The sequence below is a fragment of the Equus przewalskii genome, chromosome 19, assembly GCF_037783145.1.
Source record: "Equus przewalskii isolate Varuska chromosome 19, EquPr2, whole genome shotgun sequence".
NCBI classification, from domain to species: domain Eukaryota; kingdom Metazoa; phylum Chordata; class Mammalia; order Perissodactyla; family Equidae; genus Equus; species Equus przewalskii.
The window spans coordinates 32,023,348-32,049,833 of NC_091849.1; the positions used below are offsets into that span (position 1 = coordinate 32,023,348).

The 26,486-nt window shown below is 50.7% G+C and overlaps 2 protein-coding genes across 3 annotated transcripts; both read right to left on the bottom strand.

Annotated features, from left to right (window-relative positions):
- Positions 1-10,246: 10,246 nt before the first annotated feature.
- NEU1 (neuraminidase 1) lies at positions 10,247-14,293 on the bottom strand. Its single transcript, XM_008538591.2, has 6 exons — positions 13,880-14,293; positions 13,239-13,431; positions 12,186-12,448; positions 11,421-11,603; positions 11,028-11,250; positions 10,247-10,930 (listed from the first exon to the last, which is right to left on the bottom strand). Exons 1-6 carry the CDS (start codon positions 14,039-14,041, stop codon positions 10,704-10,706), a joined length of 1,251 nt encoding a protein of 416 aa, XP_008536813.1. The 5' UTR covers positions 14,042-14,293; the 3' UTR covers positions 10,247-10,703.
- Positions 14,294-14,448: 155 nt separating this feature from the next.
- On the bottom strand, positions 14,449-26,454 carry SLC44A4 (solute carrier family 44 member 4). Of its 2 annotated transcripts, none has more exons than XM_070585765.1 (21): positions 26,342-26,454; positions 24,421-24,469; positions 23,923-23,996; positions 23,709-23,787; positions 22,815-22,914; positions 22,609-22,734; positions 22,410-22,470; positions 20,994-21,078; positions 20,828-20,911; positions 20,326-20,561; positions 20,119-20,218; positions 19,362-19,457; positions 18,981-19,080; positions 16,534-16,787; positions 16,353-16,447; positions 16,145-16,245; positions 15,959-16,032; positions 15,660-15,730; positions 15,461-15,555; positions 15,304-15,388; positions 14,449-14,716 (listed from the first exon to the last, which is right to left on the bottom strand). In XM_070585765.1, the coding sequence occupies exons 1-21, from the start codon at positions 26,379-26,381 to the stop codon at positions 14,595-14,597; spliced, it is 2,127 nt and encodes a 708-aa protein (XP_070441866.1). In that variant the 5' UTR covers positions 26,382-26,454; the 3' UTR covers positions 14,449-14,594. The 2 variants fall into 2 exon arrangements, with proteins under 2 accessions (XP_070441866.1, XP_070441865.1); XM_070585764.1 differs by having other exon boundaries at positions 16,145-16,248.
- Positions 26,455-26,486: the final 32 nt, after the last annotated feature.

Consider the following 26,486-nt stretch of genomic DNA (forward strand, 5'->3'; position numbering starts at 1 on the left):
CTAAAGGGCCTTGCAACAACAGCAGGTGCCACCCTGGATCAGGGAGCCCTCCCATTTCCTAGTGGCGCACAGGGAATGGCTGTGCTCCACACTGGATTGATTTCTTCTAAAGGAGGCTAAGTAACTGTTATAAAAATTTACTTTTTAAACTTGTTATTATGAAACTTTTAAAATAGTAGGAAGAATAGTATAAAGAACACCCATATGCTCATCACCTAATTCCAACAATTGTCAACATTTTGCCATATTTGAAAATGTGGCAAAAATGTTAAATTATATTCTATTATAAAAATAGTAAATATATATTAAATTATATATGCATGTGTGTATATACATATATTCGGCAGACTCATTTCAAAATGAGTTACAGAGATCGTGACATTTTATCCCTAAATACTTCAGCATGCATGTCCACAACATAAGGACATTCAGCTACACATCCACAACACTGTTACCATACCTAAGAAAATTAACAGTAATTCCTAATATTACTTAATATTTAACCAGTATTCAAATTTTTTCAAATGTTCCCCAAATGTCTTTTATGGTAGTTGTATTTTTAAAGAGCTAGTATCCAATCAAGGATCAAGCGTGGTATTTTACTGTTACATCTTGTAATGCTTTTGATTCTAGAACAACCTCCTTCTTTGCCTCTTTCTGTGACGCTGATCTTTTGAAAAGACTAGGCCAGTTGTCTATGTTCCACAAGTTGGATTCGTCTAACTGTGCCCTCTTGATTTATTTATTTTTATTTATTTTTTAGGAAGATTGACCCTGAGCTACCATCCATGCCCATCTTCCTCTCTTTTATATGTGGGACGCCTGCCACAGCATGGCTTGATAAGCGGTGGGTAGGTCCATGCCTGGGATCTGAACCAGCAAACCCCAGCCACGAAGTGGAGCATGCAAACTTAATCACTGCACCACCGGGTTGGCCCCCTTCTTTTGATGTTTTTAACTTATTCCTCAATCTTCTGCATTTTCTTTAACCTGGGAGTTACACCCAAAGACCTAACTAGATTCTGGTTACATGGTTTGGGCAAGAATACTTCATGGATGACACTATGTATTAGTTTCCTGTGGCTATTGTAACAAATTATTATAAACTTGCTGTCTTAAAACAATAGATATTTATTCCCTCACAATTTTGGAGGCCAGAAATCTGAAACAGTTTCACTGGGTTGAAATCAAGGTGTTGACAGGGCCTTGCCTGCTCGGGAGATACTGGGGGAGAATCTGTTCCTTATCTCTTCCAGCTTCTGGTGGCTGCTGACATTCCTTCACTTGTGGCCCCAACACTCCAATTTCTGCCTCTGTGTCACACACATTGCCTCCTTCTTTTCACTCTGTGCGTGTCGAATCTTCCTCTGCCTCCCTCTTGTAAGGATATATGTGATTGCATTTAGGGCCTACCTGGATAATCCAGGGTAATCTCCCCATCTCAAGATCCACATCTGCGGGGCTGGCCCCGTGGCCGAGTGGTTAAGTTCGCGCGCTCCGCTGCAGGCGGCCCAGTGTTTCGTTGGTTCGGATCCTGGGCGCGGACATGGCACTGCTCGTCAGACCACGCTGAGGCAGCGTCCCACATGCCACAACTAGAAGAACCCACAACGAAGAATACACAACTATGTACCGGGGGGCTTTGGGGAGAAAAAGGAAAAAATAAAATCTTTAAAAAAAAAAAAAAAAGATCCACATCTGCAAAAGGCCCTTTTTTCCCTGTATAAGGTAACATTCACAGGTTCCAGGGTTAGGACGTGGATACCTTTTGGGGGATCATTTTTCAGTCTACTACATGCTACATACTTCGCAGGGCCTCACAACAGGGGGATCACAATATCTACTTGTGCCATTATTCTTGGTCTCAGTTTGATCACCTGGTTAAAGTGGTGACCCCAGATCTCGTCATTGTAGAGGTATTTTCCCCACTTGTGATTGGCAAGATTGGGGTAATTCTTTGCCACCAACTGAATGAATAAATATCTAGTTCCCCATCAATCTTTAACCCAATGATTTCAGCATCCACTGATGATCTCTGCCTGGGTAGGGGAGGAAATAGTTTTCCTTGACCCTTTTAGGGTCTCTGGCTGTGCCTGAAAATTAACCTGACAAAGATAGATTAACGGGAGAAAAGCATACATATTTATTTAATATGTTTTACATGACGCAGGAGCCCTCCTAAGGAATGAAGACCCAAAGAAATGGTGAAACCTACTTGCTTTTATGTTAGGTTGAACAAAGGGAGGCAATTGTGGAAAAGTGACTACATGTACTGGGGAGGCTAAAGGAAGATAATTATTTTAACAAGGTCTGTTTGGATAGAATTCTTTCAGTCTCAATTTCTTGTCCTTGATAAGAATGTCTTCCTTCCTCCTGGTACAGGGAGGGCATCTTTCACAGCGGAGCTTTATTTCCTGCTTTCAGGAAGAAAAAGGAAGGTCATGAGCCAGCCCCGTGGCTGAGTGGTTAAGTTCACACGCTCTGCTTTGGCAGCCCAGCGTTTCACCAGTTCGGATCCTGGGTGCAGACATGGCACCACTCATCAGGCCATGCTGAGGCGGTGTCCCACATGCCACAACTAGAAGGACCCAGAACTGAAATATATACAACTATGTACTCGGGGGATTGGGGAAGAAAAAGCAGGAAAAAAAATGTTAACTGGAAGGTCAGAGTGCCTTTCTTGCACCTGCTGTTTCTCAAGGGCCTTTAATTCAAAATAATAAATATGCCAAAGTGGCATATTTTGGGGTGCCATGCTCTGAACTCCTTCCCCTGAGTTAATTATTTCATTCAAGTTTGCAAAATAATGATTTTCCAGTGGGATCATTCTTCCTACACTTGTTAGCTGACATTCCTTTGTAAAAGAAGTAATAAGTCATCTCATAAACTGTTTTTTTAAAAGATCTTTATTTATTTATTTTTATTTTTCCTTCTTCTGCCTAAAGCCCCCCAGTACATAGTTGTATATTTTTAGTTCTGAGTCCCTCTAGCTGTGGCATGTGGGACACCGCCTCAGCATGGCTCAATGACCAGGTCTGCAGAGTACACGAACTTAACCACTTGGCCACAGGGCTGGCCCCTACACTGGTATTTCGTCTAACCTGAATTACTTGTTCCCACTGCAAAGATAGGATGACTTATTCTTTTCCTTTATTTACAGTATTGTATATAAGGAGTTGGTGTAAAAGTCTCCTCCAATGGTGACAAATGAATTCCCCCTCTTTTTTTTTTTGAGGAAGATCACCCCTGAGCTAACATCTGCTGCCAATCCTCCTCTTCTTGCTGAGGAAGACGCCCTGAGCTAACATCCGTGCTCATCTTCCTCTACTTTACTTTATATGTGGGACTCCTGCCACAGCCTGGCCTAATGAGCAGTGCCGTGTCCATACCCAGGATCTGAGCCGGTGAACCCTGGGCTGCCAAAGCAGAGTGTGTGAACTTAACCACTGCACCACTGGGCCAGCCCTCTTTTTTTTTTTTTTTTTTTAGCATTTTGGTTATTTTTAGTTAAAGAAAAACAGCCTTTTCCAAGGGTGACAAAGTGAATTGAAGGTCAGAAGGAAGCAGGATGTTTGTTGCTCACAAACTCTTGCTCCAAAACCTGGCCATGAGGAAAGAGGGCCCCCCTGGGAACTTAAGGGCAATTGGCCAGCAGAGGATCTTTGCTGGGGTGGGCAGAGCTGCAGCCCACCCTTGGTCACTGGACTGGTCTGAGTGGGCTCTAAGGTGATTTCCACCAGCCAGTCGGTTGACATGATTAACACTATTATTCTTGGAGGGCATTAAATTAAGTAATGACGTGGGGAGCCAAGAGAGTGGCTTATTCAGTCAGATTCTGAACCACAATCAGGAAATAGTCTTTATCTGGTGCAACTATAATTTCATTTTTCTTGGAGTGAATTGGAAGGAAGATGAGGTCCTTCTGGGGGTCAATTTCGCAATGGTGCTCCAGGCCTTCAAGATGAAGTTGTGCGTGAGGCTGGTGAACTGTGTGGTGGAGGGATCGTCCATGGTGATCTTGATGGGAATGCCTGTGTTCACCATGATGATTCCCTGCTCTCCTTTCTGGCTCTGAAGTCGCTTCGTGTCCCTTCCACCTCTGCCTCACAGAGCTCTGGTGAGGAGGAAAGCCAAGACACGTGAAGTGCTTAGCCATGCCTGACAGATTAAGCTTCCAGGACACATTATCATTATTGTTGCTGTTGATGCAAATAATCAATAATCATTCTATAGTAAAGAAAATAAGAGCATTTTATTTAAGCCAAAACTGAGGACTATAGCCTGGAAGTCACAGCCTTTGCAAGGGAAGAAAGCCCTCCAGAGAAGAGTGATTTTCAGCACAGTTATATACCATTTCCAAACAGAGACAAACATCAAGCATGACAGGGGTACATTCTTTCAACACTTCAAGGAGCTATTTTATTACAGATTAGCACGTACACAGTGGGTCAACATGATCCTGATGACACAGGAAGGGAGACTTATCAGGTGTCACAAGAAGGGAGGCATTAATTCTTATCTTCAAAGAGTGCATTCTTTACCTTAGGATTATAATTGAGGCAGGTGTATGAAGCACACGTACAATGCATGTTTGACAGGCCATAAGTCAGGCTTCTTTGGTTCACATAAATTTTAGGCCAAAATCAAGTTTAATCTAGAATGGCTTCCCCATACACCTCAACATATACAAATTTCTTATATCATTACTATCTTGCAACAAGGCCCAGGATGCTAGGATACAGGGTCCTGTGGGCTCGTCTCCACATCTCTGTCAGTCCCTTGCCAAGGCCTGAGCTCCAGCTCTGGTCAAGAGTGCCCCCTCTTTTTTGTATACATGGGTCCAGGAAACTTCCCTGTGGTCCCTTTGACCTTATCAAATGCCTTGCTGAGACCCAGACACACCGAGACACTGGTCTTCCTCTGATGTCTCCTTTTACAACTGTGGCCAAGGAACTGTCACTGGGGTTGGATGATATCCTCAAGGAACCCATATTAGTTCCTGGATGTTGCTCTCTACTAGGCTTCTACCTGCAATAGCAAGGGCATCTCAACATCTCCAGGGATTCCAAAATAACAGAACCAAGCTTGGTAGAGGTCAGACAACACGTGTCCCTTAAATTGGCTAATTGACAGGAACACAGCAAAGTTAGCTGGGCTTAAGATACTGAAGCAAAAAGGTGATTATGTATCTCCTCTCCTCCCTCTAGGTGTATCGCCTCTTGATGCATGATGGGATCATTCGCTCTGGGCACCACTTTCTTTGTGGCTCTATATTTGTCAAGTTACCCAGAGGTCTCCATTTATCTTTTTCCTTCTATTTTATTTGTTGTGAAGTATATAATATATACAAAAGTGTATAGAATAATTATGTACACTTTAAAGAAGACTGATAAACAACATGTACTCACCACTGAGTTTAAGATCTGGTGCTGATAAACTGTGGCTTGCAGATTTAGGGGCCGTAGGAAATGTGATTTCTGACCTCAATCCCACAGGAGTGTGAATTTTGTTAGGAATTTTCCAGAGACGCTTTTCTTTTCTTTCTTTTTTTTTTTTTTGCTCTCTCCAGAACAAAGACGGAGGCCAGTTCACCACTGAAGGTGAGGCCTTTTGATACTTTATTTACAAAGAGAGGCAGCTAGCCTGAGAGCTGTAGTTTGTCAGTGTTTAAAAATATTGCATTAAAATATTGTTTATCTTGGGGCTGGCGCGGTGGCGCAGCAGTTAAGTGTGCACGTTGCACTTCGGTGGCCCGGGGTTCATGGGTTCGGATCCCAGGTGTGGACATGGCACCGCTTGGCAAGCCATGCTGTGGTAGGCATCCCACATATAAAGTAGAGGAAGATGGGCACGGATGTTAGCTCAGGGCCAGTCTTCCTCAGCAAAAAGAGGAGGATTGGCAGATGTTAGCTCAGGGCTGATTGTCCTCAAAAAAAAAAATAAAATAAAAATAAAAATATTCTATCCAGAATATTAGGAAAGGGAAGAACCACTCTTTCATTGTGGTAATTTGAGTCCCTTTTTTTGTCAAAAAGAAGCACAGGCCTTTGTCTTAAATCTTCCTTCCTTTTTTTTTTAAGATTTTATTTTTTCCTTTTTCTCCCCAAATCTCCCTAGTACATAGTTGTGTGTCCTTCTAGTTGTGGCATGTGGGATGCCGCCTCAGCATGGCCTGATGAGTGGTGCCATGTCCGCGCCCAGGATCCAAACTGGCGAAACCCGGGACCGCCGCAGCGGAGCTCGCGAACTTAACCACTTGGCCACAGGGCGGGCCCCTTAAATCTTCCTTCCTAATCATTTTTTTGGGTGAAAATAGTTGACCTCCTCCTGCTCTGTCCTGTTAATGATTTCTTGTTGTGAGGGCTGAATTAGTGAAAAAGTGTACCTGGTGCCTGGTCCCTGGTATTTGCTGTTCAATATTAACAGTTAACGATCTCTTTCAATTGTTTAAGTGCAGCCTGGTAAGACAGGGAGAGCGAGCCCAGAGCTGGTTCAATCCTGAGCCGAGGGGCTGATTGTGTGAAGGGGAGAAGGGCCTGTGCTGGGGGGTTGGGGCTCCACACTAGAATCGGGCTGCTGATCCAGGTGGCACTCACCAGGCTGTAGTTTTCAAAGTCCACTTTGTCCTATTTGTAAAAATACACACTATACCTTCCCCTTTCAGCCTCCTGCCACTCCTTCCAATTCCCCCTTTATGTTACAAGAAAAAAAGCTAACCAACAAAAAGTTCTACAACCCTTTCTGCACCCCGGACATGTGTTCTAATCCTGATTTTCAAACTTGAGTGTGCATCAGAATCCCCTGGAGAGTTTGTTAACATAGATTGCTGGGCCCACCCCCAGAGTTTCAGATTCTGTAGGTCTCAGGAGGCAGTCGAGGAGCGGGGAAGGCCAAGGTTTTCTAACACGTTCCCAGGAAGTGCTGCCACTCAGCTGGGACCACACCTTGAAAACCACTGGCCCAGCTCCTTATCATCCTGGACTTGTCTTTCCTCCTGTCTTAAAGCACCCACTATGTGCCAGGTGTTGGGGCGGGCCTTTAAGACGCCTGGGTAAATAGGGCAGGTTTGGTCCCTGTCAGCTATATGGTTACTGGTTTCTTTAGACACATATTCTTCCTGCTGAGACAGTTTCTCTTTTGAGATCTTTTCTTCAGTGTTTTGAAATTTAATCTTCCTAAGTCTAGGCTAAATGTCTAAGAGAAAGTTTCTCAAAGTACAGTCCAGGGACCCTCGAGCATTAGACTCTCCTGCAATTCCTATTAAAAATGCAAAGTGCGGGCTGGCCCGGTGGTGCAGTGGTTAAGTGCGCATGCACGTTCTGCTTCGGTGGCCCGGGGTTCGCCGGCTCAGATCCCGGGGGCAGACATGGCACCACTTGGCAAGCCATGCTGTGTTAGGTGTCCCACGTATAAAGTAGAGGAAGCTGGGCACAGATGTTAGCTCAGGGCCAGTCTTCCTCAACAAAAAGAGGAGGATTGGCAGCAGTTAGCTCAGGGCTAATCTTCCAAAAAAAGAAAAAAGCAAAGTCCTAGACACTGATTCTAGAAATACTGGAATCTGCAGGTCTGGGGTGGGGCCCAGGGTTGGGGAGGAGGTCCTTGAAGAGGATCCTCTCTTAGCTGAGGGTTCTTGGCTATGAAGAAGCAACATGGTCACTTTCTCACAAGCCTCTGCGACGTCTACTTCACAAGGCAGTAGCTCATGGGTCAAACATTCATGGTATCATTTCCTTTCTTTCCTTCACTATTTCTGAGAAATAAAATCTTAACACGACTTGGTCAGATGTGCAAGTTTTAGTGGTATCAGACAGCAGATGTCCCAAGTGCTATAGACACCAGCCCCACCATTCTTCCTTGTGTCCTATTTCGTGATCTGCATTAGAAAAGCAGACCCCCCACAACCACGCCCCTGCCTTTGTTTCTCTCCCTTCTTCCCTCAGATGTCCCCCTGCTTCCTCCTGCAGGCCCACAGATTCTGCCTCTGTTTGTGTTTCTTGTGTGGTCACAATGTGGTTTACTGGCTAAGGCAAAGTATTACATCAATTTACTCTGAGAACCAGCAATTAAAGGGGGGAAATTAAGCATTTATCCTGCCATTCCCATACAAACCATGTTTTCAGGGCAACCGAACAGCCTCGATGAAGGAAAGCTCTTTTTTTACTGAAGAATTCCAGCTAATAAATGAGGATGAAATAACAGAATTTAAAAATCAACATTTCACAACCCCTCATGAAATGGTTGATTCAGGCAAAACTCATCTGTGGATGAAACTATCAGTTCTAAGTTTGATGGGGGAAACCTACAAAAGAGGGTCAGGATTTGGTCATCTGAACCCACCACTCAACCTCAGCTTCACTCAGAGAGGGACGAGCAGACAGTACTTGCTTCCTGACGGGCGCAACAGGAAGCACACAGCTCCTGTGAAGGCATCATGCTGCCTCCACCCCGCTCCCCATGGAATCTGAATCCAATCAAACCTCAGGTTTGAGACCTGGAAATACAAGGTATGGAGGAAGAAGTTAAATGACACTCTGAGAAAGCAAACTAATGAACCCAAAAATGGAAATTTCTTTAGGACAAATGACTCCATTTCTGCATAAATGGTTTCAAAAAAAGAAAAGAGGTGGGACTATTGATTAAAAGAGACTTGGGAAATGTCAAAATCCAATGTGTATGTTTTCTTTGGATCCTGATTTGAACAAATCAACTATAAATAAGGTATTTTTGAGACATCTGATGAAATTTGAACATTGAGTCTTAGCTGGTACCATAGAGTCATTGTTAATGTTTTGGGTGTACAACGACATTATGGTTATACAACAAAACGTTCCATTTTAAAGAATGAGATGTATACTTAAGAATGTAGGGGTGAATGTCATGAGGTCTGGGATTTGCTTTAAAATACTTCAGCAAATGAAAAGAAAAGAATCAGAAGCAGCAAATGTGACAACATCTTGATAACTGTTGAAACGATGTTGGGGTGTATGTGGAGCTCGTTAAACTATTTCCTCTACTTTTCTATGTTTTTAAAAATGTCTGTAAATGAAAAATTCAAGTGTTACATTATTGACCACAAATTCTTGATAAAATCTAACAAAATTACACCATGTCTTCACATACAGTGGGATTATTCCACTGCTTCCACCAGACAGAACAAATTATCCTATCATTTCTTTTCTTTCCGTTTTTTTTTTTTTTTTTGAGGAAGATTAGCCCTGAGCTAACATCCACTGCCCATCCTTCTGGTTTTGCTGAGGAAGACTGGCCCTGAGCTAACATCTGTTCCCTCTTCCTCTGTTTTATATGTGGGACGCCTGCTACAGCATGGCTTGATAAGCAGTGCGTTGGTCCACACCCAGGATCCAACTGGCAAACCCTGGGCTGCTGAAGCAGAATGAGCTAACTTAACCGCTACACCACCCTATGGGTCAACCCTATCCTGTCATTTCTTAGAGAAGCAGCTGGCAGTAAAACACCCTCTAACTGCAAATAGATGTGGCCCTTATCCCTCAGCCTTGAGCATTCTCACCATCCCTTCCAGGCGCCTTACTTTTTTTTCCACATGGAGGAAAGCTGTGGCTCTCCCACACAGCTGCAGCCGACCCAGGTTCTTTTCACAGCATCTGCCTTAGGATGATACTATTTTCTCACATAACTTGTCACAGTGCTGACTTCTCTGCCAGGCCAGCCTGGACAGTATCCTACTCCATCTTAGAAATATAAAACAGAGCAAGTTTTTAAATATCTTATGGGGCTCCCCCTCCTACTCTCATGACACCTCTGAAGATCAATCAGTTTTCCTGTGATGAGAAAGAATGTGAAAGGGGGGCTGGCCCCGTGGCCGAGTGGTTAAGTTCGCGCGCTCCGCTGCAGGCGGCCCAGTGTTTCGTTGGTTCGGATCCTGGGCGCGGACATGGCACTGCTCACCAGACCACGCTGAGGCAGCGTCCCACATGCCACAACTAGAAGAACCCACAACGAAGAATACACAACTATGTACCGGGGGGGCTTTGGGGAGAAAAAGGAAAAAAAAAAATAAAATCTTTAAAAAAAAAAAAAAAGTAAGAACTTCTTTATAAAAAAAAAAAAAAAAGAAAGAATGTGAAAAGGGAAAGAAGGCTTTGACTAGCCAGTTAGATTTCCACAGGCAATAAGTGCACCAGCTTCCCCATAGCTCAGTTCCATCTCACAAGTGTACATGAGGAAAACAGACATGAAGACGCGCATTGACAACCAGAGACGCTACTCATGTTCATGCTCCTTCATTAAAAACATTAAGTTACAAACATTTTGATTCATAAATAGTCAAGGTGGGTGGTGAGGCTAGTTCCCCACCCTGAAATCAAACATCCCACCCTTCCGGGACATTCACCAACCTTCTTCAAAGCCAATACCTTAGTCCAAAGAGGAAGCTCAGCCTTCCCCAATTCCCTGAGCTCACATTTCTTCAATGCTACGGGCCCACCTCACCCTGTCCAAGAAAAGGACCGATCATTGTCCGGGGAGGGCAGGACTTCTTGTGTGGGAGAAGCAGCCAGGCTTTTAGTCCTAACAGAGTGATTTCCCTGTCAAAGAGAAGTTGGTTTTGCAAAAGGCTAGTGTCTAAAGGAAGCTGAAACTGTCTTTCAGGCACCTCCAGCAGACCCACCACAGACCCATGATCCTGAAGGCTGAGTCCAGGGCCTTTTACCCCTGCACGCAACTCAGAGTGTCCCATAGATGCTGACTTTGGCCAGGGAGATGCTCTCTGTGTATTGGCTCAGGCCTTTCTCATACAGGACGTAGAGCTGGGGGGCCTGGTCCTCCCCACCCAAGCTGCCCTCCAGGGCTGCCATCGAGGAGTAGCCACTGGGTCCTGGCCACAGCTGGACCGTCTCTTTCCGCCATGAAGTCCCATTGCTGAAGCTCCAGCGCAGGGTCAGGTTCACTCCTGGGGAGAGTAGCAGAGTCAGGGAGAGCGGGGGTGCTGCCTAGGCCTTCTTTAGATAACAGGGGCTCCCCTGACAACCCCACTGGCAGACACTCACGGAACTCTGGATGGGCTGGGTTGGAGAAGAAGACGATGCCAGAGTTGGTGGCTACAGCTCCTGCAGCTACCACAGGGTCCACGAGCTCTGGGTCGAAGGTCACATCCCGAGGCCTCAGTGTATCACAGGCGTCATAGCTGCGGAGGATGATTCGACAGTGGCAGTGGTAGTTGTTCTGGTTCCTGGCATTGATGATGACTGAGCCATCTGGAAGCTCATAGGGCTGAGGGGAGAACACAGGGCATCAGGATGACCCAAGGAAGGGGCAGGAAAAAGGGCCCAGCCTCTGAGGAAGCAAGGCTGTGAGGCACAGTGCTGGGCAGCCAGACCCTGGGTCTGTGAGTGAAATGGTGTCTGGAGGACAGGGCAGGGAACAGCCCACGGAGTCCTGACCTGGCATTCATCAGGGTTGAAGTCGTATTTCTGCTTGGGCTGGCCATAGGGGATGCCTCTGATCCCATTCCCATAGCGCCAGGAGGCACCATGATCATCACTGAGGAGGCAGAAGACCCCATCCCGCTCCAGCGTCCCGTGGCCACACACGATGAGGCGGCCCTTCCGTGGCTGCCGCTGTTTCTGTGAGAAAGGGAACTGGCATCACAGAGGGAAACACTGAGGGGGCTCAGAGGGAAGGGCAACCCACCACCTCCTACGTGTGAGGACACATCTCATACTTGGTTCTGTCCTTGCTTACTGAGGGTCCCAGAAGGATCCCGCAAACACCTACTGCCTGAATTAAGGAGCTCTTGTACAGAATAAGCTCCTCCACGACATCCAGGGTGTACACTGAACAGGCTGTGCACACAACAAGCCACAGGGGTGCACGGGAGCTTAAAGCCAACCTGTGCTCACTCACCAAGCTGCGCCCCATGGCACAGCCCTGTGTCTGCTCAAAGGAAGGAGAGCCTTTTTCTATTCTGCACAGGCACCACATGGACTAGTGCAGCCCTGTTGAAAACCCCCAAATAGGCAGCCAAGGGCAAAGTTCCATCTTCTCTTGGTAGGATGTTCCTCCCAGGATGTCCCTTTCTTCCAAGGAATCCCATCTAAGACAGAAAATTTGACTTCACAGCACCTTCTCCTTGGAAAGGAATCTATTTTGGGGCATCACCCAGACTCTCCACAAGGCAGCCCCCTCCACCCCTCTCAGACAGAGACCTGAATGCCTGAGCCCGGTCCAGGGGCAAACACCTCGGTGCCGATATCCAAGGAAAGGTTCCGGGGTGAGCTCCAGGAAACACCGTCATCCTTGCTCCATACCAACATGGTGGAGGCCACCTGGCAGCCAGCCTTGTGAGCACAGAGGGAGTAGAAAAGGAATACAATTCCTGTCTCCCTATCGCTCACCACTGCTCCCAGGTTCAGCCCATCTGGTGTTTCTCCATCATCTACAATGAAGGCTGTAGGAGACCACGTGCTACCTAAAGAACAAAGGGAAGAAATCCAGGGTGAGTACTCTGGAGGTGACCTTTCCACCACTCCTCGTAAATTTCCACCTCCTGCCAGGGACCCAAGGCCTTAGAATGGCCCGAGAGCCCTATAAGACCTGTCCCTCCCTACCTCTCTGACCTCATCTATTCTACCCTCACTCACTCCATCCAGCCACACAAGCTCCTTCCCATTGCTCAAATACTTCCCTCCTTGAGGCCTCTGCACAGACTTGTGACATCTGCCTGGGGTACTCTTCTTCCAGGCTCACTCCTTCACCTCCTTCAAGTCTTTGTTCAAATGTCACCTATTTGAAATTGCAATTGAACTCCGGCACTCCCCATACTTCTTGCCCTGTATTATTTTTCTCCATTGCATTTATCACCTTCTGACATAAAAAGTAAACTTATTTATTTATTATGCTTATTACAATAAGCATAATTGAATATAGAATTAAACATTATATATATATTGAATTAGAATATAAGCCCCTTGAGGACGGGAATTTTGGTCTGTTTTCTTCATAAGTGTATTCACATAACCTTGAATAGTGCCTGATATATAGTATGTGTTCAATAAACGTCTGAATGAATGTTCAACTCCTAGGTGATCTCAATTTCCAGATCAGTGCCCTGGACAGCTTCCCTCCTTAAGTTCCCTGCACCCTTCAGGGACCCAGGCCTCCAGCCCCCCAAGTTCCCCTATCCTCAGGGTACTTGGGCAGGTCAGGCTCCCCATCCACCTAACCCAGCACCAGAACTTGCCACCCAGGTATCTTTGTACCCTGGTCCATAGACCTCCGCAGAGCAATAAACTTGGCCCCCAGATCCGACGAGGACATTTTTCGGGCTTCAGCGAAGGCAAGGAGAGTGCCCTGAGGAGTTACTGTGATAAGCGGGATGCGGAAGGTATCCACGGAGCCGATCTGCTTCCCACTCACCCACAGCAGCTGCTCCATGGTCACCAGCGGCTGAACCTGCGAAGGGAGAAGGGAGGGTCAACACGAACAAATTTGACTTGGGGTTTTAGGACGATGAATAGCATCTTGCAGTCGAGTTTCCCTGGAAGAGGCAGGGTGCTGGGGATCCCGAGTGGGGGCATGGGTCCCAGAACAAGGAAGGGGAACCCGGAGGAGAGTCTGGAGTGAAGCTGGGGGCTCGGGGCTCGGGAGGGAGGAAGGAGCCCTGAAGGAGCGGAGGGACCTCAAAAGGGGAAGGAGCTTGAATGAAGAGGAGACGCAGAGGAGAGGAGGACGGAGCCCGGAGATCGAGAGGGGTTGAAACTGAGTGGAGAGAACAGGGTCTGAGAACCGCGGGAGAGTCCCGCGGAGGAGACGGGGCTCAGCAGCCCGCGCCCCGAGGAACACCAGGCATAGAGTGCCCGCGTGGGTCGGGGGATGGGGCTATATGAGGGGTGACACTCACCAGATCGAAGTCGTTCCCTGCCCTAGTTCCAAATCTTGCCAAAGACAACAGCAGCAGGAAGATCGCGGCCAACACCTGAACTCTACAGCCTCCCCAGAACCCCAGCGTCCGCGGTCCCCCGGGTCTGTCCCGGAGCACCGTGCCGGAGCGCTCCGCCATCATGTCTGCCCGCGGAGGCCGCGACCCCGGCCCCCAGGCCTAGACGCTGGCGGGAGTCGGTCAGCAGATCCCGGCCCTTTAAACCCTCAGGTATCACCCCCAAAGCCGCCTCACTGCCAGCCGCCCCGCCGAGCTTCCGCGACACTAATTGGTCCTCTCACACTCCGACTCCCCTCGTGACCCTTCAGCCTCCAAGCTAGCCCTTCCAATTGGCTCTCTTTGAAGACCCGGAGCGCGTGACCCGGAGGGAAGGGTATTGGCTGGCGTGACGAGGGGCAGGCGTTACTTCGGAAGAGCCTTTTGATTGGCCGCGGTACCTGGCTGCGTCACAGGGGCGGGGCCTATTTTAAAGAGCCAGGCGGGGAAGAAAAGGACTGCGGGTTGTCATGGAAGGAATAAAAGTCCCAGACTTCTTGAGAAAACAAAATAGCACTCTTTAATAAAACGTTTTTACTACAAAATCGGGATCTGGAAGGTAGGTGAGGCTATGAGGCCGTACAGGCGGGGTGCAGCCCTGGTTCAGGTGCAGCCCTGGTTCAGTTCAGGGCTGCATCTCTCACTTCTTCCTCTTCTTGTCTTTCGGGGGCGCCTGGTTCTTCTTGCCCAGAATCTTCAGAAGGGACTTGGACATGTAGTAGGGCCGGTCCAGGGAGCCGTCGTTCCGCTCCAGATCCTCCACTGAGCCGCAACAGAGACCCGTTAGAGCGGACCCTCAGGGGGCCACAGCCACTCCCCCCGGAAAATCTTGGGCTACGAAACTGGCTGCCTGGTTTGCAGGCTGCACCACCACCGGCTGTTTTTTTCGGGTAGGTTTTGTAACCTGCTGGGTATGTTATATAATCTCAGTTTCCTCATCTGTAAAGTGGAGTCAATGATACTGTATTTCATCGTGTGATAAGAGTTAACGGAAAAAAATGCATGTCAATCGATTAGCGCAGAGCCAGAATGAATTATAGGAGGGTTAGAAAATCCCCACTCACTACAGCCACCTGCTGGGAAGTCTCTTGCGGCTAATTTCTACCCTAGATTTTCTGGAAGTTCCCAGAGGCCTCTGCCCTGGAATGCTCTTTCTTGGGAGAACTCACCAGCCTGGGAGCTCATTTCCTCCTTTCTTCCCCAAACCCCTGGCCTGAGGATGCCAGCAGAGGCTGCCTTTGGCTCTGGCTCTTTTACAGAGTCGCTGTTTCTGGAAGCACCAAGTTTTCTAAAAAGCCTGAACAGTCTGGTACCTTGAAGTTGGGGGAGGAGGTGGGGGTGTGACTCACAGAAACAGAGGAAGAGCGTGTCTACACACATGCCAAAAACGCTGAAGAAGCCGCTGGCGATGACATAGGCCCCTACGATGGAGGTCTGGAAGACACAAGGCCCTTTAGCGTTCCTTTGGGGAGTTGGGGGTGAGGCAGAGAAGGGGGAGTTACTCACCATGATGGGTAGCCAGTAGTAGTTGAGTTGGGGGTTCTCAAAGTTTTTACCCAGCCCCTGGATGCGACCAGTGAAAAAAAAGAAGGACAGGACCCCTGTGGAAGAGATCTGGCGGTCAGTGTCATTTCTCAGAGGTTACCTCTTCAGCCACCCAGCACCCCTGCCCTCTGTTCCTTTAACTCCCAGCCCTGGTCCTTACCAACACCTCCAACCACCAACAGCTTCCCAAAGAGCAGCAGCAGATCTGTCACTTTGTCCAGGATGACCACCCTGTATGGGGAGTTGGGGTAGGATGGGGGTGAGAGGCCTGGCAGGGCTGGGAGCAGAATTGGCTATATAATTTGCCGTTACAGATACAAAGTGAAAATTGTTCACATTTCAAGATGGAGGCAGCAGAGCATTAAACCAAGCTTGAGGCCCTTCTGAGCACAGTGTGCCCATGAAGCTGGCCTGGGGTGGGAGATCCCCCGGGGTCGCGGGTGGGGTGGACAGCCTGACCTGATGATGTTCCGCATGAGCAGCATGAAGGCGTTTTTGGCTGAGACACAGAAATTCTTCCCATAGATGGCGATCTGGGTGAAGTGGAAAGGTCAGAGTTACCTGTGGAGAGCTCACCTGGGCCAGGATGGGGGGCCTGGGCCAAGGGACCCTGGAGCAAGTGGTTGCTCAAGCATTGGGGCTCACCATGATGTATGCATTGCGGTTCAGGAACTTGATGAACTTTTCCAGACACCAGAGGCAGCACTTGAAGCAGCACATGATGCAGCGGGTCACAGGGTTCTGGGCTTCTGGGGGTGAGGGGGGCTCGTGTTTGGACTCTATCCCCTGACAGCGCCTCCCAGAGGATCCAGTTGCTCAGCCTGGCCTTCCTCAGCCCCCGAACTCAGTTTACCTCTCAGTTTGTGGTCAATGTACTCCAAGATGACTCGAACTATCTGCACAATGGTCAGGATCAGGGATCCGAAGGCCAGCGACCCGGTGTGGTAACTGCGAGGGGTTAGGCAGTCAGAGGCGGCCCCAGGACCCTTGGGACTCCCAGGCTCACAATTCCCAGCCCCGTGTCCTGGGCTTACCGGATGGTGCGGATGAAGGCAGCGCTCAGAGGGAAGGTGGGGATATCCCGGGGCTTGTGGAAGGCCCAGTAGAAGGAGGCAAAGGCCCCAGCCAGGACACACTGGCCCAGGGCCAGTACCCAGTTGAGGGTCCAGAATAGCCCCAGGACCCCATAGATTTGCAAGTTGAAGATAGAACGTTGTACCAGGCCTGTGGACAAGTAGCTCTGGAAGACGCATTTCAGCCCTGGGCATGAGTTCACAGGCTGCTCTTGCTGGAGACAGAATAGGTTTAGGCTCAGCCTTCAGACCTCAGTGTAGAGCCTCAGCCCATTCCCAGCCAGCTCCTGCCGCTCCCGGATAGAGAGGGAAGTAGCAGCCTCCCTCAGTTGGGGGACCCAGTTCCTTCCAAGAGTTCCATGTCCAGGTTCAAACTGGTTTCACTTGGCATATTGTGTAAGCATAATTAGCTTCCTTCAGTCTGGATGGGCACAAGAGCTCCCAGGCCGTGTGGGCCAAGTCGTTTTTTTTTCTTTTTTTTGTGTGTGAGGAAGATTGGCCCTGAGATAACATCTATTGCCTATCTCCCTCTTTTTGCTTGAGGAAGATTGTCACCAAGCTAACATCTGTGCCAATCTTCCTCTATTTTAGGTGGGATGCTACCACACTGTGGCTTGACAAGCAGTGCTGGGTCTGTGCCCAGGATCTGAACCTGTGAACCCCAGGCCTCTAAAGTGGAGCAGGCACACTTAACCACTACGCCACCAGGCCAGCCCCTGGGTCAAGCCTTAATGGTGCAAGGGCACTGTGACCAACGCCTAGCTCTCCTTGGCACTCAATCAGCAATCCCCTCCCAGGGCAGCCTCTGCAACTTCAACCAAAACGCTTTCCAGCAAAACTGAACAGACTGGGTATTAGACAGTATTAAGGAATTATTAACTTTGTCGGGTGTGATAATGGTATAGTGGTTATGTTTTTGAAAAGTCCTTATCTGTTGAGATCCATCCTGATGTATTTACGGGTGAAATGGCACAACACCAGAATTTGCCTTGAAAAACTCCAGAAAAAAAATTTGCAGGGGCCTGCTCCATGGCCAAGTGGTTAAGTTTGCGCGCTCTGCTGCGGCGGCCCAGGGTTCGGATCCTGGGCGCGGACATGGCGCCGTTTGTCAGGCCATGTTGAGGCGGTGTCCCGCATCCCACAACTAGAAGGACCTGCCACTAAGATATACAGCTATGTACTGGGGGGGGTGGGGGAGATAAAGCAGGAAAAAAAAAAAAGATAGGCAACAGTTGTTAGCCCAGGTGCCAGTCTTTAAAAAAAATTAAAAATAAAATAAGAAAGAAAAGAAAATGTGCAGCTAGGGGAGTGCATGGGGAGATAGACAAAACAAGAATAGTAGAAGCTGAAGGCTGTGGAATCCGGCTAAGGGGATTCTCAACATTTGTGTGTGTTTGAAAATTTCCATAATAAAAAGTAAAAAATGCAGAAATAAAAAACAACCCTTTCCAGCAAATGGGACAAAAATCTTGATAATTGCTGAAACTGAGGATGTGTTTGAAATTTTACGATAAGGAAACCAACCCCTTTCTGCTTTACTTGTAATTGTGGACTTGTGTCAGTCTCCAGTGTGAGACCCTGAGCACGTTGAAAGAAAGAACCAAGGGATTTGGGGCTTGGCACACCCAGTGCCTGCCTCTGGTGCCTGGAAAAGTTTACCCGTAGTGGGTCCTCCATAAATGTAAAGGAAACTCCTTCTCCTTTTTCAGAGTGGGGCTAATGCCTGTGGGCACAGCACATGGTCCCAGCTCAGATGAGGTGGCCATGTGAAAGCCCTGAGGACAGTACGTGCCCAGCAGTCCAGTGACAGGTCCTGCGAGCCTCCCAGGGGACAGGGTGTGGTAGCAGCTCCTCTCCCAGGCCCCCAGGGAGTCCCACTGGCCTATTGCCTGGGGCACTGTCTTCCAAGGGAGGACCACCAGCTGCATAATCAGATCTTGTCAGAAGCCGGGCATTGCACTAAGCACTTTCTTCTGCCCGATGTCATTTAATCTTAGTCACTGGAGGGACAGGCCACTTCACCCGTTTTACAGATGACTGGACTGAGGTCAGGTTGGTGAAGTGGTGAATGGTCCACCTGGCAGAGGAATGTTCTGGGGAGGGGTGGAGTTCTGGTATTGAGGTCCCCCAGGGCCTAGCCCTGCCCTCAGGCACAGTGTGCCTCCTCTTCCAGCCTCAGTTTCCTTCCCTGCAGCAGGGTGGCGCAGTGGGAGGAGTGCTAGATCTCCAGTCAGTGCACTGGCTCCCTTTCTGGCTCTGCTGGGGGTCTGTTGTGTGGCCTTGAGTGAGCCCCTTGCCCTCTCTGGTCCTCAGTCTCTTCTGCACAATGAAGGATTTGGACCAGTTGGCCCCTAAAGTCCCCTTGGCCCTTTTGGTGGCCCCTCTATGTCCACCCCAGATCCCCTCACCATGGGGTCGCATGATGCATTCATTGTCACGATCTCACAGCCGGGCGTGCTGACATTGGGAGCCCACAAGACATACTGAGGTTGCCCGGATGTGGCCAGGTACCCAGAGAGGAGTCAAGGAAAGCCTGGTCATATGGGGGTCTCCACAGATCCCCTCCCCAGGGACCCCTTCCCAGGGACTTGTGTAGGTTGTTCACTGCACAAAGGGGAGTTGAGCCTGGACTCCCTCTTTCAGCTCTGTCCAGGTGCAGGGCCGTGCCTGCTCGGAGGAGGGGACACCTTCGTCCAACGGCACTGAAGCACTATGTGTGGGCAAGTCCCGCCCTGTCTCCCCTCCACCCCCCATGGGCTCTAGGAGGGCCCGGCTGTGTGGGCAAAGGATACAGAGCAGTCATGGCCCAGTAGGCGATGCAGATGAGCAGGAGGACAAAGGTGACCAGCGGGTAAAACATGGTGGACATCATCTGTCCCACGGCCCTGCGGGGAGATGGAAGCCTGTCCACTGGCATGGCCTGGCCCCCAGACCCCACCCTTCCTCTCATGGGGCTGACCTGGCGAGGGCCCCACCTCTGCCCTTGCCAGGGGCTACTCCATCCCCCCAGGCTGAGCACACAGTAGGCACTCACTGAATTAACTGAACTGAATAAATCAGGCTCAAGGGCCCCTTAGAGGAAACTAGAGTCACAGAGAAGCCACATGGGGCAGCTTCAGGGAGAGTAAGGCAGGAGAATCCTCAGAGTGGGGTCTCTTGACCAACCTGGCAGGTAGGTCCTGGTTGGGAGCAAGCTGCCACTTCTCCTCCCTGCCTGGGCTCCTGCCACTCCACCCAGCAACCACCACCACTGTGACAATAACCACTACCATTACGCCCAACACTTACAGAGGGCCACGCCCTGATCCGGGCACCTGACAGACACTCATTCACTTAATCCTCATGACAACCCTACAAGGTAGGAACTATTATTGCCTCCACTTTACAGATGGGTAAACTGAGGCTCAGAAAGGCTAAGTCACACAGCACTGTTAAGCACTGTGCTATTCTGCCCTTCTCCAGGGCTCCCTGCCACCTTCCCAGCACCTCGATCCCCGGCCCGCATCCCTGCCCTCAGCCCCGTCTCCATCCCAGACAGGCCCTGACTTGCTGGACTCTTTCAGGAGGGCGATGGCGATGAGGATCCGCTGCCGCAGGAAGATGAGCGCTAGCAGCAGGAGGCCTTCAAGCACAGCCAGCACGATCACTGAGGGTGGACGGGGAGCAGAGGGGCCTTGGGTCAGGGCCGGGACTGGGCACAGCGCGGGGCAGCCCTTGGGTGGCTGGTGGTTTGGAGGTGGGCAGGGCACTCACGCGCAGCCAGCCAGGTCTCCCGAACGCTGCGGTAGGCGCTGAGGTTGGTGGTGAAGCCCACCTGGGAGATGGAGGCACCGTTGTCCCGCAGCACTTGGTACTCCTTCCCGCAGTGGTAGATACCATACGCCAGCACGCCCAGCACCCCCAGGATCAGCACCAGCACCAGGGGCCCAGCCACCAGGCGCAGAAGCAGGATAAACAGCAGGCTCAGGACCACAGCCACGCCTAGGGCACTGTAGGCAGGGTGAGGTAGATGAGGGTCACTGCTGGTCCCCTAAATCTTCCCCTTCTAGAGGCCCCCAAATGCCTTCCTCACATCCTCAATGTCCCCGGATTAGATCCCCTTTCTCTGATAAATCCTGTTGGGCTTGGGGTCCATTCAGAGCTCTGGCTCCTCCTCCCCAGTCCAAAGTCTCTGTTTCAGACACTGGGCAAAGGGATAGAGGATCAGGGAGGGGAAAAGGGAAGGAAGAGAGACTGGAGGAATCTGGTGACTCACGCAAGAATCCAATACCAGGAGTGGGCAAAATCTTCAAAGATCTTAACACTGATGTCACGGGCATTGAGGCTGTCAAGAAGACCACTGCCGGAGAGAGACTGAGTCAGATGGGGCTGTGGGTGGGAAGGGGTGTGGGACAGAGATGTGGAGGCCGAGGGATGCCCACCTGATCCCCTGGGAGATGGAAACGTTGCTGATCTCTGGGAGTTCAGGCAGACTACTGTTGGGCCATGGAAAACAACGCCCCAGCGCTAGAGAGAGAGAATGGAGTCCTGGATGGGAGGGCCCAGAACTTTGCCTTGAAAGTCTCTGGCTCCCACCCCAGCCCGCAGTGCCCTCAGCCGAGGGAGGAGAGATGGACTTTGCCCCTCTCAGAGGGCGGTTCTTGATTCCAAATGGGAGCTCCTGCCCCATGGAGCCCGGTCCACACTTCCTTCACTGTCTCATAATGCCCCCTTCCCCGCCTCCCTGTCCAGACCCTCTTCCCCTCTGTCCTAACTCTTACACTCCTCCACCCCGAACCTTGCCACCTGTCAATCCACCCTCTGCCCGAGTGCCAGGGAGACGGTGGCTCGGCATGGATCTCATCATTCCATGGCTCTAGATCACTCGGTGGCTCAGACGCCTCCAGAGGCGCTGTCCTGGAGAGTGCCCACGCTCCCCGCCAGGCTTCACGGCCCCCCCGGCTGAGCCCAGCCCCTTCTCCTCACCTCTATACCTTGGCTGTTGCTGCATCTCGCTCTGAGCACTCTGCCTCCTCCAGTAATCCCATCCACTACTCTCTATTCAGCTCCACCTCCATCTCACCTCCTCCAGGAAGCCTTCTTACCCCATCCCATCCTCTGTGGCACCTATTCTGTGCCTACAGAGCCACTTATCACCACCCTCATGACAACTTTGCCAAGCAGGCTTGCTTTGGCATTTACATTCTAAAGATGAGGAAACAAGGCTCAGAGAGGTTGAGTAACTGGCCCAAGACCACACAGCTGGAAAGTCCTGGAATTTAAATCCAGATCTGTCTGACTCTGGAGCATTCATTTGAGATACTTCCTATAGTACTTATATTGAGAACTGGATATCTTTTCTCATGTTATAATTAAAATTTTTTTTCTATTAAAAAATGACGTTTACTATTGGCAAGAAGAGCATACAGAAAAAAAAGTCCACGGTGACCCACCGCCCAGCCACATTCATTTTTAACATTTGGACAGACATCCTTCCAGTCTGCTTCCTGTACATATACATAAACGTGTGTGTGTAGATTCACCCATGGATATTTTCATGGGATTCTCATGCAGTCTTGTTGTGAACATCTCTGATCTCTCCTAGAATGTAGCTCAAACAGGGAGCAGTTTTCATCTTCCCTCATCTGTCCCCAGTGCCTGGCACACAGTAGGGGCACAACCAACACTGATGATCTGACTGCAGGGTCATGCAGCAGAGAGACAAATGAAGACCTGGTGCTAATTCCAATTTTGCCACAGATGATCTATACAGCTTTACTCTCTCTGGGCCTGCTTTCCTCATTTGAGCAATAAATATAGGACTAGATGATGCCTGAGGAAGGAATATGGCTTCTTACCTGGAGTGGAAGGGAGAAGGAAACTGGGGCAGAGCTCCTGGTTCAGGCTTTCGCGAACTGACTGGGGGGTCGGGGGAGGACAGACAGACACACAGATACAGAGCAGGATGAAGGAGTGAGCCTCCTTACCACCACTACCATCACCAAAGCCATCTACCCAACCCCTTGATGACAGCGTTAACTTAGGGGCTGTGCTCACCATATCCCAGGGCACCCCTGGCAGACAAAAGTTCCTATTTGCAGTGTAGAAGACTTCCCCAACTGTCAGTGAGAGCTGGTTCACTTGCACGGTCCACGGGTCCTTTGGGCAGGAGGACACACACACCTGGGGGCAGAGAGCACACTGAGGGCCTGGTACCCCGACCCCGGGGGTGATCTCGGCAGAGGCAGGTCCCAGGCTCTGACCTGGGGTGTAGGGCATTGTAGGCCATTCACAGAGACTGTAACGACGTTGGTGGTCAGGATGCAGTTGAAGATGTTGAAGTACAGGAGATATGGTTTATCTCTGTAAGAGGAGAGGAAGCATGCATGTCAGGGCCTGGGCAGGTGTGAGGGGAGAGGAAGGACTGCTTAAGGCCGTGCCTCAACAGTACAGTGGGCCCAGTGTAGGCCAGACACGCAGCACCCAGTTCCTGGCCTCAGGGACCTCAGGGCAGCTGGGGAGGTACGGGAGACACCCGAAAGATTTCCCAGAGTAATTCAGCCTTGCAACTGCTAACATTAAGAGCTTGAACTCTGGAACCAAATCACCACCCAGCTTTATGACCTTGAGCAAGTCACTAATGCTCTCATTTCGTCATGTACAAAATAATAGTACCTACCTCATACGGTTTAAATGAGTTTGTGTGTATAAAGTACACGGCTTGCCCAGAACATGGTAAACACCATATAAATGTTAGAGGTTTTGTTTGTTGAACGTCTCCTGCACGTGGGGACTGAAAGCATTGCTTCTGGGATCATCCTTCCGTTTCCGATGAGGAAATCAAAGCTCAGAGAGGTTGAGTACCTTGCCCAAGGCCACACAATCAGAACTTACTTAGCCCAGCTGGGGATTTAAGTGCCCATCTCTGAACTCTAAAACCCATGCACTTAACCATGACCTCTACAGTGCCTCCCAATTCTGCGGGACTCAGAAGCCAACTGCCCAGCAACGGAGGATTCTTGTGCCATGAGTGCTGAGACTCAGGGAGGCTGAGGGGAATGGGAACAACAGGGGAGTGTCTGGAGCTTAAGTGTTGGGGGGTTCTCGGCATTCCCCCCTGCCCCCTCCCCGCCCCCTCTTCCTGCCTTCCTACTCACTTGTTCATCCCTATCCCGCAGTAGGCCCCGGTAGAGTTCCTGGGGTAGAGGACTTGCTGGGGGTCTCCATACACCCAGGCTGGAGACAGAGACACACAGATGAGTCACTGGTGGGGGAGGGCAGGGGCTTCAGAGGGAGCAGCTGCAGGTAATGTCCCTCCCCGGGTTATTGCCTCCCAGCCACTGCCCCAGCTCTGCGCAGCTGAAAACTCACCCACGATCCCCACCACGATGTAACCCAGAATGAAGACAAAGAAGAGGAGACAGCAGATGATATCTGTGCAGCCCCTGGGAGAGAAACAGGGGAAGCCTTTGGAGAAGGGGTGCAGGGGGCATGGTCTGGAGGAGTCGCGGGTTGGAGAGGTGGGGGATGCTGGAGAGCGGGCATCGGTAGGTTTTATTTTTTTAAGAAAATCTTTTTCTGGGTGGTAAATTTTCTTCTGAAGTATAACACAGAAAAGTGCACAACTCATAAGTACTCAGCTGGTTGGGTTTTCTCAAAGGGCACATACCGGTGTAGCCAGCTCCCAGGTCAAGAAACAAAACATCACCAGTAATGGAAGCCCCCACGTGTTCCCCGCACCAACGACAATCTCCCCAGTCTCCTGGGTCAGGAGTTTTCTTTTTCACAAGTTCTTCCTAATATGTCAGCAAGTAGAAAGCAAAACCAAGACACACACCCACTCTAAGCAGCACAGTGCCCAGAACTCACCTGTTCTTGATGGGGCCTCGAAAGGAGGGATCATATTTGACTGGTTTCCCTGAGGGACATGGAGAGGAAATGTGGAGAGTGAGGCACTGAGAGGAGTCTCTTTCCCCATTTCCTGTCCCTCCCAAGTCTTTCTCTGCCCCAAGGTCCCCCTGACCCTCAGGAGCCTCCTCAGCCCTCAGGAATTGTGGGGAGATGGATAGGGGCAGGGCTGGCAGGAGGGGAATTGGAGAGCAGGAGAGGTAGGATCAAGGCCTGGTCAGCAGCAGGACTGCTCACTGTGAACTCCACCCTGGGGGCCTTGGAGGGAGGGGAAAAGGGAGCCTTTCGGGGGTCATTTCCAACTCACAACTCAAGGCGGTCCCCCAGGGAAATAGCCTTTGCCTCCTGCCCCGTCCCTGGCCCATTTCTCCTGAGTCTTCCTCCAGCTGGGATGTGGGACTCTGTGTCCAGCCATCTCAGTGGCCCTTATGTCCCCATCTTTGTCACTCTCCTCTCGCTGTGCCCTGCTTAGAGTGGGCACAGATCTGGAGCCCCTCAGGGAGGTCAAATTCCTCCTCATATCTGCCCCAGGCCCTACCTCCACTCTCTGGCTTGAGGCCATGGGGGAAGAAACTAGAGCCAAAGGCATGCACTCCTGCAGTGCCTGAGGAGGAAAGTGGCCCCGTAAACCCCCAGCCAAAGGGACCTCGTCCCTAGGCCACTGCCAGTCTCTGGGCGAGCAGTCAGTGTGACACCTGAGCCCTGTGGTTGAGATTGTGGCCATGTCCTGTTCCTGGTCCTCCCTGAGTACACACAGGGAGGAGGTGGGGCCAGGCAGCCAGGGTCCCCTGTTGGCACTGAGGAGGCAGGGCGGAGGGCTGGGCGAGAGTGTGGGAAGGGGTGGGGGCCATTCTCCCCAGGTGCTCTGGACTCTGTTCCTCCATGGCTGTCAGACATGAGATCAATAATTGACCCAAAACTGCTCCAGGAAGTCTGCTGGAGAGTGCTCACTTCACTGCTCCTTCCCTTAGCCCCCTTACGGGCCCAAGTTTTGCCTCTGGGAGGCCCCTCCCTTGGGATTTCCTCACCTCCAGACCAGGAACTCAAGGGACCTCTGCAGGCAGGCCCCTAGCCCTTAGTGCTTCCAGGGATCCCACAGGCTTGTTCCCAGTTCCCTTTCCCCTCAGGCCCCCCCACCCCTAATCCTCCGGATCCCTGGAACAGGCTCCCAGGCCTAGTTGTTCACAGAGATTCTGGAGACAGGCTCCCTGCTCCCTCTCCCCTCAGGCCTTGCTCTTCACAGGGACACCAGAAGGGCCCTGCCCCTATTCCACAAGGTACCCAAGACAGGCTCCTACTCCTAGCAGAGAGACCCCGGAGGCAGCCCCCAACCCCATCTCCACAAAGACCCACAGCCCCAGCTCCTCGCAGGGCCCCCCAGTACCTTTTCCTCTGAGACCCAGAGTCCAGGCTGAAACTCCTCCTCCTCACAGGGACCCAGCTGCTTCTCCTGACAAGGGCCCAGCCCCCAGCTTCACCCCTTGAAGGCAGGCTCCACAGAACATGACACCCCCCAGCCCCTGAGACTCAGCCCCCTGCTCAGGATCCCGACCTTGCCTCCTTCTATTCAGGCTTTGATTCCCAGGGCCCTGCCCCAGGGTACCCAGAGTCCAGTAAAGGCCCCCTCCTCCCAGGGACTCCAGCCCCAACTCCTCATGGAGACCCCAGCTCTACTCCTCAAAGGCTCTCCAGGAACCACCCCCAGCCCCTGAACCCCATCGTCCTCCTAGGACCCTGACTCTGCCTCCTTCCATCAGCTCCTTTCCAAGGCCCTCCTTTCAGCTCCTCTTCCTGGGGCCAGCCCAGCCACCCTTCCCTGGTGCGGGCCAAGGCCAGCCTCCCCTCCCTCCGGGACCTGCACCCCAACCTCGCCCAGTCTCACCATAGGCCTCGTCCCCGTCCCCGTCCTTCTTTCCCCCCATGGCTCAGTCTCCGGAGTGATTGGAGCCTTGGAGACCTGGCGACTCACCTGCCACCTGCTCCGCCCCCCACACGTCACAGCCCCACCTCCACCTGTGGTCCCCGAC

Bases quoted from the DNA above. Each gene is read 5' to 3' on its own strand.
- NEU1 (XM_008538591.2), bottom strand. From the start codon at position 14,041: ATGATGGCGGAGCGCTCCGGCACGGTGCTCCGGGACAGACCCGGGGGA. The intron at 12,449-13,238 runs GTACAAAGATAC...TTTGTTCTTTAG, and splicing joins GCGGAGGTCTATGGACCAGG to GTAGCACGTGGTCTCCTACA. The intron at 11,604-12,185 runs GTCTCTGTCTGA...CCTTTCTCACAG, and splicing joins GACCGGGCTCAGGCATTCAG to AAACAGCGGCAGCCACGGAA.
- SLC44A4 (XM_070585764.1), bottom strand. From the start codon at position 26,381: ATGGGGGGAAAGAAGGACGGGGACGGGGACGAGGCCTATG. The intron at 22,735-22,814 runs GTCAGAGCCTGG...CTCTGCCCCCAG, and splicing joins TACAATGCCCTACACCCCAG to GTGTGTGTGTCCTCCTGCCC. The intron at 15,556-15,659 runs GTAAGGACCAGG...TCTCTTCCACAG, and splicing joins GTTGGTGGTTGGAGGTGTTG to GGGTCCTGTCCTTCTTTTTT.